Source organism: Artibeus jamaicensis, unplaced genomic scaffold (assembly GCF_021234435.1).
Source record: "Artibeus jamaicensis isolate MK-2021 breed Jamaican fruit bat unplaced genomic scaffold, CSHL_Jam_final scaffold_1689, whole genome shotgun sequence".
Classification (NCBI taxonomy): domain Eukaryota; kingdom Metazoa; phylum Chordata; class Mammalia; order Chiroptera; family Phyllostomidae; genus Artibeus; species Artibeus jamaicensis.
The window spans coordinates 4,295,677-4,305,366 of record NW_026522029.1 but is presented as its reverse complement, the minus strand read 5'-3'; the positions used below and the strand labels follow the sequence as shown (position 1 = coordinate 4,305,366).

The 9,690-nt window shown below is 37.7% G+C and overlaps 1 protein-coding gene across 2 annotated transcripts; it reads left to right on the top strand.

The window, feature by feature from the left end:
• Positions 1 to 5,070: 5,070 nt before the first annotated feature.
• Positions 5,071 to 9,240, top strand: TSHB (thyroid stimulating hormone subunit beta). 2 transcript variants are annotated; one of them, XM_037135119.2, is made up of 3 exons: positions 5,071 to 5,213; positions 8,311 to 8,473; positions 8,917 to 9,240. In XM_037135119.2, the coding sequence occupies exons 2-3, from the start codon at positions 8,312 to 8,314 to the stop codon at positions 9,169 to 9,171; spliced, it is 417 nt and encodes a 138-aa protein (XP_036991014.1). In that variant the 5' UTR covers positions 5,071 to 5,213; position 8,311; the 3' UTR covers positions 9,172 to 9,240. The 2 variants fall into 2 exon arrangements, with proteins under 2 accessions (XP_036991014.1, XP_036991013.1); XM_037135118.2 differs by having other exon boundaries at positions 5,071 to 5,218.
• Positions 9,241 to 9,690: the final 450 nt, after the last annotated feature.

Here is a 9,690-nt window from a genome sequence, read left to right as displayed (position 1 = left end):
TTTCTTATACTTTTCTGTCTCTTTGTTGAAGAGTTCACTGTTTTCATCCATTATTATTCCAAGTTCATTAAACAACTTTAGGACCATTACTTTGAACTCTTTATCAGGTAGATTGCTTATATCCATTTCATGAAGGTCTTTTTCTAAGTTTTTTCATGGTCTTTTGTTTGGAATATATCCCTCTGTTTCCTCACTTTGCCAGACTTTTAGTATTTGTTTCTATGTATTAGGCAAATCAGCTATCTCTCCCTAGAGAAAAAAAATATTTTGCTGCTGTTGAATAAAATGTTGTATATATGTCTGTTAGGTCTGTGTGATCTAAAGTGTACTCCAATTCCATTATTTCTGTATTCATTTTCTGTCTAGATGATGTAGTCATTGTTGAAAGTGGGATATGTAAGTGCTTGTTATTGCATTGCTGTTTTTTCTGCCTTCAGATCTATTAATTGTTATTTAATCTATTTAGGTGCTGTAATATTGGATGCATGTATATTTATAATTATTATATTCTCTTATTAAAAAGATTTTATTCTTGGAGAGAGGGGAAGGAAGGGAGAAGGAGAGGGAGAGAAACACTGGTGTGTGAGAGGAACATTGATCACCCACCTCTTGCACATATCCTGACCTGCCTGGGACTGGGCTGGCAACCGAGGCATGTGCCCTGACCATGAACCGAACCAGCAACCTTTCACTTTGTGGGATAATGCCCATCCAACTGAGCAACACTGGTGAGGGCCATAATTAGTATATCTTCTAATAAATAGACCCCTTTCTCATTATAGAATGACCTTTGTCTCTTGTTACAGCTTTTGTTTTAAGGTCTATTTTGTCTAATATAAATATAGCTACTTCTGCTCTATTTTGGATTTCATTTCAAGGAATATCTCTTATATCCCTTCACTTTGAAGCTATGAGTATCCTTGAAGCTTAGAGTCTCTTGTAGGCAGCATATCATTGGGTCTTTTCTTTTGTTAGTTCATTCAACTACTGTACATCTTTTAATTGGAGAATTCAAACCATTTATATTTGAGTAATTATGGATACGTAAGGACATATTTTCACCATTCCGTTGCCTGTTTTCTGATTGTTCTTTTTTCCCCTTTCCTCTTAGTCTTTCTTTGTAGTTGATGATTTTCTTTTGGTGGTGGTATGCTTTAATTCTTTTCCTTTTATCATTTGTGTATCTATTATTGGTGTTTCTTTGTGGTTACTATGAGGCTTATATAAAACATTTCCATATTTATGACAGTTTATTTTAAGCTAATAATACCTTAATTTTATTTGCATGAAAACATTCTACACATTTACTTCCCTCCCTTATGTTATTGATGGCCCTATTTACATATTTTTATATTGTGTTACATTAACAAAATATTGTGGCTATGGTTATTTTCAACAGTTCCATCTTTTAATTTACATGCTAGAGTTCAATATGACTTACATATCCTTTAACTCCAGAATATGTTTGGTTCTTTTCTGTGATTCCTATATCATTTATGCATTGTCTTCCTGAGTTCATTGAATTGTCTATGTTCCCTTGAATTTTACTTGCTTTAAAACAATTAGGATTTTTTTATTATGCAAATTTCTACTTCTTTAGGATCAGTTACTAGGAAATTATTGTGTTCCTTTGGTAGTGTCATGCTTTGATGTCCTTTGTCTACCAGTTCTATTATCTATACCATTCTGGGTTCATTTCAATGGATTAACTTTCTTATTATGAATTATATTTTCCTGCTTCTTTGCATGCCTGGTAATTTTTTATTGAATGCCACATATTGTGGATTATATTGAATATATTGTGGGGGGTAAGATATTGTTGTATCCCTATAAATATTTCTTGAACTTTGTTCTGAGTCAGTTCTGTTACTTGCAAATAGTTGATCCTTTGGGTCTTGCTTTGAAGATTGGTTAAGGCGAGGTCAGAACAGCATTTAGTCTATGGCTAATTTTTCCCCACAATGGAAGCACCCCTTCTAAATCGAGTACCTGGTTTCCCATGAACTAGAAAATTTTCCGCTGCTGCTGGTTGGGACGAACACTGCGCAGGTCTCTGTGTGAGTCCCAGGACGGTGCTCTTCAGTCCCTTCAGGCGTTTCCTCTCCTAGCCTCGTCTAGTTTCCTCGCCCGCGTTTATCAGTTTTCAGCTGAATATTCAAGGAGATTATCTTCGGATCTCCAGAATTCTCTCTCTGTGCAGTTCTCTCCTCTCCAATAGGCTTTCCTATGAATTGCAAGTGCCTCGGGCTCCATGGACGCCCAGGTCCATCTCCTCAATCTGGGGACAGTTCTTGCCTCTGCTTTTAATCCCCCTCCCTGCACCATAGGCCAGAAACTTTCTTCCAGCAGTAAGCTGTAGTTCCTTTGTTTCCTGTCTCTTTGGGATCACTTTCCCTTGTTGCCTGATGTTCCATGTATGTAGAGCCATTGTTTCATATATTTTATCCTGTTTATAGTTATCTGAGATGGGCAAGTAAATCCAGTCAGAAGCGAAAGTTCTGTCTGCCTGGATTCTTTTAACAGTAGGAGAGCGTATATATTAGGGCCCCTTTGAAAATAAAATCATTATCCAAATGTATGATAATTTTGATAGTTCTTCTCTTAGTAAGTCAAGAGTATATCAGTTACCTATTATGTGTATGTATACTTCCCAGGGATATGTATATAAATCTTCTAGGCACTGAGTACACGAATCAATACTTTATACAACAGAGTACTGGTTCCATCTGAAATGGACATGCAGCATCCCCACCGTTACTGTACCCTTGTCACCTTGGCTGGAGTCACACAAAGCAGGTTGAATTTGGCATCTTCATCATCACTGTACCTGTTTTCAGAGTTCTTATCTTACTACATAGTAGCTCATGTTCCCAAGATTTGGGAGCCCCTGGAGTGGCTATTTTTGGTATATATCCCCAATTCTGTCTTCAGTTAACCTTTTTATTCCCCCTCTAGGGAGCCTTGCCTATACCAGGCCTCTTAATTTTTTTTGTTAACTTAAATTAACAATAAAGAGGACAAAAGAAGACTAACCAGGGTGCCAATAATCTGTAGTAATATCTGTGATTTATTGAGCCTCTACCATGTGCCAGATATTCTATATATTTTCTCTAATTCTAATAAAACAACCAACCATGAGAGAGGCCCTAGGGACTAAGAGAAGGCTTTGGAGAAGGAGAGCTTTCTCAGTTCAGTCACGAAGGATGCGGAGGAGTTGGGTGAGATGAGGCATGGAAGGGGGGGTCAGGTAGGTGTTGCAGGTAGTGGGACGAGCATATGAAAATGTGCAGGAACAGAATGTGCCACTAATTTGAGGAACTTAGTTCAGTGACGCTGAAGGACTAGGAAGTGGAAAAGGGTGGAGAAGATAGGGGGAGGGGTAGGAGATGGGGAAACATGAAACTAGAGATATAGAATAGACTGTGAAGGACTCTGTGAATGGTAGTAAGAGGTTTGGCCTTTTTTCCCGAGTTCAGTGGGAAATTCTCATTGAACTTTTGGTGTATTATAGTGAGGCAAATGGATTGAAAGGGTAAACATGAGTTATAGCTATAAAGATGGTAGAAAGTGGTTTTAAAATTTGATAATTATTTACTCATGCATCCATTATCTACTTTTTGCAGTCCACAAATACAATGGCTGCCTACTATGTACTAGGCACTGTGACTAAATATTAAGTAAATAAATATTGAATTATTACACATTTGTTGTCAGTTATGGAACACTTATTATATGCCAGATACTGTGTTACATGCTCTATGTAAACAATGATGTTCCCTTTAAATAAATGAAGAACCCGAGGTGAAGAGCGCTCAAGCAGGCCAGTGTCACAGAGCCAGCAGATGGCGGAGCCAGGGCTGGATCTCAGGTCCGTGTGACACGCTGTCGGATTTGGTTATTAAGTGACTGTTAGTTCATACACAAATTGCGTGAACTTCCCTCTTAGGACTGTTTTTCCTGGGTCTCATCAATTTGAGGTCGTGTTTTAATTTTTATTTGTCTCAAGGTATCTTTTGATTTCTTCCTTGGTCTTGTTGCTAACCATTCATTGTTTAGTAACATGTTACTTAACCTCCATGAATTTGTGTTTCAGGTTTTTCCCCCCTTGTAATGTAACTGATTAGTTTCATGCCATTGTGGTCAGAGAAGATGCTTGATATGATTTCAACCTTCTTAAATTTAGACTTGTTTTTTGTCCTAACATGTGGTGTATCCTAGAAAATGTTCCATGTGCACTTGGAAAGAATGTTTATTTTGATGTTTTGGGGTGAAATGTTCTAGTGTATCCTTGAAGGTTGCTGTTTCCTTGTTGATTTTCTCTCTGGAAGATCTATCCATTGATGTCACTGGGGTGTTAACATCCCCTCCTACCACTGTATTGTTGTCCATCTCTCCTTTTATGTCCATCAATATTTGTTTTATATGTTTAAGTGCTTCTATGCCGTGTGCATAAATGTTTGCAAGGATTACATCCTCTTGTTGGGTTGTTCGCTTTATCATTATATAGTGTCCTTCTTTGTCTCTTATTATAGTCTTTGTTTTAAAGTCTTTTTTGTCTAATATAAATATTGCTACCTCAGATTTTTCATTAACACTTGCATGAAATATGTTTTTCTATCCCTTTACTTTCAGTTTCTGTCATGTAAATTTTGTTTATTATTATTTTAAACACAAAGAACAAAAGGAACACATTTTGAACTCCTTTTTTGGGGGGTTTTAGTCAAAAACATATGTGCCAAGTGTCCTGGATTTCTATTAAAAAGTTGCCTTTGCTTTGTTGGTAAGCAGTAATTTTATTTGTCTCTAAATGAGCACTTAGGTAAAATTTGGGGCCCTCATGGCCCAAATAAAATTTCATTTCTGTATTAGACTTGGCTGATGTTGAGATTTTTCTCTTTCTGTGTATTTCCTTTGTAATATTAATAAGTATTAACAAAGGATGTATTTTAAAGGGTAACTTTATTTTGAAATAGGAGAAAAGAAAATTTGTGTTGCAATAATGTCAGAGTTTCCAGAGGAAGGCATTGTGAAATCGTTTAAACACATTTTATTTGGGGTTCAGTATGAATTTTCAATAGATGTTTTTCAGATAAGAGAGCAGTAATTCAAACGCAGTTGTATAAACAAGATCAGAGAGGAATTATCCCGAAGGGTATAAAATGAACGAAGAGGCTTTAGTCTGAGTCACTACAGCCTCAGCTCACCAATGCAAAGTAAGGTAGGTGTCTATACTTGGAAGGCTTTGCAAGATGAAATGTTCTTTTTCTTTCTTCACTTTCACCATTTTAGCATTTATTGAAAATTGGCAAGTGCTGAGTGATAATTTGCTTGGATTGGCTCCAGAGAATTTTAATTATTGCTCCAAAATAGTTCAATGTTGGGTGAAGCATGAGCTATATCCATAAGGATAAGAAAAATCTCATTGACTTGAAGACGAACAGCAAGTCAATTCCCTGATTGATGTACATGACCTTCTTTTCCTATTTACATTTTGATTTACATATTTGTGTTAATTGAATAATCTACTTATTGAATTCTATCAATCATTAATGGTTACCTTTCATGATAATATACTTCTGGGGAAACTTAAATTCAATTTTGAGTATCGGCAGGGGTAATTTACGGTTTTATTTTAGTTATTTAGTAGCTAAACTGCCTTGGATAGTGTCTGGTATACACATCTGTCTGTCTTATAGTACATTTTACTCTCTGGAAGAATGTGTTGCTTTAGTAAGTTCCTGGATTGTTTACAGGGTAGACAGTCGATTCTATTCATAGTGTGGCAGGGGGTTGAAGAGAAAAAATTGGTGAAGGAAATTAACAGAGCAGAGAAAAAAGTGTTTATTGAAAATGAAGGCAGTGAGAGAAAAAAAAAAAAGAAAGAAAAAAATGGAGTAAGGGGCAAAAGAAAGAAGAAATCTTAGAATAAGGAAAAATATCGGCAGTATAGACATACACTGAAATAAGCATTTCTAGTTATTTGGGGCCTAAAATCATGCCTTCTGTATTTAGCTGCTCAATAAATAATTTATGGTGATTTTAAAAGAGGCAATTAATTTGCAAAGATAAGAATTCAGGTGATAAAAGAGAAATTGTGGCAGATTATATAGGGAGGTATTAACTAACACTGATTTTATATAGTGACACATGTATGTTTATGTCTATATTTATATAGTCTTCTTTATGTAGCACTCCAGGTTCACCACATGTGTTGTTTTATTCTTTTTTTATGAGTTCAGAATGGAGCATATAGAAAAATGAAGGCACAAAGATATTAAACTGCTCTGTTACAGACAATTGCAGAGAAATTTGGAAGGAGAATTTACTGTTAGACCAGGAGTTTGACACCAGTTTATCACATAGAATCATGAACTACTGGCACTGAAGGGAGCTTCCTGATCGACTTATGGTTCTAAGCTTTCCTTTTCTACATAAAAAAAATTGGGGCTTAGAAAGATTTTGTGGCTCAAGCTTTACTATTTGCAGTAAAGGAGAAAGAGTAATTTTTACTTTCTTTACATCCACAGTTACACAGCTATTTTGTTGATAACTCAGTACTTTTAATTTTTCCTTTTGTGAAGCTAGAGTTTTACATTTATAGGAGGAACTCTGAAGGAAGTGTTGTGTCCATGCTGAATATGACAATGGTTAAAAATTCTAAAATCGATTTTTTTTGTTCTTAGGATTTAAAAAAGAATTGAGTGTATTTGTCTCTCTCTGGTCTGTGTCTAGGGAAATGAGGCCTAGACAGATTACTCATAGGTCCATGGGAGATTTTTTAAAGTATATTTTATTGATTATACATGGGAAATCTTAAAATGTGATTATCTTCTTTAATTCAGGACCAATATTTTTGAGAAGCACAAAAATCCAAATATACCTAGCAACTGTACAACATTTATAAAGTAAATTCAACTGTACAACATTTATAAAGTAAAATCCAAATATACCTAACTGTACAACATTTATAAAGTAAAAAAAAATCTTCTTACTCTTTGAAGTGATCCCTTTACATTCCAAAGTCTGGATGACACTCTCAGTAGCAGAACTAAGGTAATTATGTTAACATTACCTTATGATGCCCAGTTGATGCTGAACCAACTCTTCCATCAGATGGACTCTCCTAAGATACACGTTCCCCTTCTGCCTGCAGCAGGTGGACCCTCTGGTGTCCTCCATGCATCCAAACATGTCTTACTTACCTGGCTAACCTGCAGTGCATCTGCCATTCTGGAGTGTATCACTCTCATTGGGTCAACCTGTATCTTTTGCAACTGTAACCTTTTTAAGATAATGAATTTCATGCATCTTCTGAGCAACAGTTTTTTTATTTGTCCAACTCTACTGCTTTCAGCCTTAGAGGAATAGGGGGAGTATCTGGATGTCTGGGTCAGCTCCTTAACATCAGTGGCAGTTTCAGTTCATCTTTTCTCGCCTTATTTTGTCTTCCTTGAAAGGCAGTGGGTAAAATGAAATGCAAGATTATTTGTCTGGAGATGGTACTAATGTCTGATTATGCACTTGCTTGGTTTCTTGCTCCTTCTGATGATGAACTGTTTGCTGGTCTTTTAACCAAAGTTTTTTGAAATTACAGTTCTGGAGAAGCTGTTACTGAACCTTCACCATTAATTCACTTTTTGTAACCACAGAAGGAGGTATTTGGATTGCGTCCATTGAATGCCTGGCTTTACACTTAGTTGCTATTTTTGTCTCCACTGCTTCCCTGCTGTGGTGGTTTGGGCTTGCCATTCGGCTGCCAGTGGCACCAAGCAGCACGTGCAAGCAGGACCTTCACCGTATGACTGCATGCATGCGTGCACCGTGGGCTCTGTGTATCACAGCCACATCTAAGTGTATAAAGAAAAGTTACTGAGAGTATTAACTATGTAAAAACACCTAATACAGGGCCTTGGGCAAAATAGGCATTGTATTAAAATACATACATATATTTTTAAATTAAGTTTTATTTATTTGTTTGTTTATTTATTTATAGAGAGAGGATAAGAGGAGAAAGAGAGGGAAGGAAACATCAATGTGTGGTTGCCTCTCATGTGCCACCCACAGGGGACCTGGCTGGTAACCCAGGCATGGGCCCCGACTGGGAATCGAACCGGTGGTGCTTTGGATTGCAGTCTGCCCTCAATCCAATGAGCTACACCCACTGGGACATAAAATACATGTATTTTTAGTTCTTTCCAAATGTCCCTTCTAAGACTATACTTTCAGGGATCATTTCTATAGTCCAAATGTTCCTTTTGAATGTGCTAAAGGACACATCTAATAGATTCTTTAATTTTGTCTTTGATTTAGCATGACTGCCATCTTCCTGATGTCCGTGCTTCTTGGCCTTGCATGTGGGCAAGTGACCTCTTTTTGTATTCTGACCGAGTATATGATGCATGTCGAAAGGAAGGAGTGTGATTATTGCCTAGCCATCAACACCACCATCTGTGCTGGATATTGTATGACACGGGTATGTAGTCCATCTCACTTCTTTTAGCTGTAAATTAGATAAACCTAGGCTTAGTCCATTTCTATCCAGAAAGGAAATGAGCTAAATCACGTCCCCACTTTCCAGATCTAATGGTGACTGGCTCCTTAGTGGATAATGCAAAGGTTACAGTATTATGTACAGTACTCAGCACGTGGGCACAGATGATTTCATATCAGTTTACTTCCACACTTTGTTGTCTTATTCCTGTGATCAAGGATAAAGGGGGGTATGTGCTACTTTTCTCTCTCTGGGATTCAGTGACGATGTGTTGAGTTGGTACATGTTAAATGGGGCTAAGAAACCCTCTCCCAGTCCTATTGGTGACAATGGAATATAGGTGAATTAATTTCTACTTGTTTTCATTATCTGTATGTACCCTAAAGTCCTATTCCACTATGTCCCCTTTTCTGTTCTCTCCGCAGGATATCAATGGCAAGCTCTTTCTTCCCAAACATGCGCTGGCCCAGGATGTTTGCACGTATAGAGACTTCACGTACAAGACCGTAGAAATACCAGGTTGCCCGCGCCATGTCAGTCCTTATTTCTCCTATCCCGTAGCTGTGAGCTGTAAGTGTGGCAAGTGCGACACCGACTACAGTGACTGTGCACATGAGGCCGTCAGGACGAACTACTGCACCAAACCTCAGCAGTCCTATGTGGTGGGGTTTTCTGTCTGACTTCAGTGGTGATGTAATTTGCAATTCAGTTACCTGTGTTTGCCTGGAATAAAACTAATACTACATCAATACATTCCACAACACATCGTGTGCATTTTGAGTACTGTCTCATCCATGCCGGTACCCACGCATGCACGTGTGAGAGACCTCAGGGGTACTAAAAGGAAGGGTGACTGGAAGGGCCTTTTGAGCTCATGTGAAGGATGGTTTCCACATGACAGGGCGGAGTGCAGGTAACATGGAGAACAGGGACGTGAAATTCTAATGAAAGCCATCCTTGAGCAAGCTCTTTACACGGGGCCATGGATTTTGCCTTGACATAGACGATGAATGTGGGAACGCTGTGGAATTACCAGGAAAGGCTAATGTGATCAGAACCTGGGGGGACCAGTTAGGTCTGAACAGCAGACTCTTTACTCATTAATCAAATATCTGTATTTGATATACAGTTATCAGAGGGGATGTTATAATCCTGCAGCTTTAAGTGTCCAAGTTATCAGGTGACATGAGAACCCAAAG

Coding starts and splice junctions, on each gene's coding strand:
- TSHB (XM_037135119.2), top strand. CDS start 8,312: ATGACTGCCATCTTCCTGATGTCCGTGCTTCTTGGCCTTGCATGTGGG. Junction 8,474..8,916: donor CTGGATATTGTATGACACGG/GTATGTAGTCCA, acceptor TTCTCTCCGCAG/GATATCAATGGCAAGCTCTT.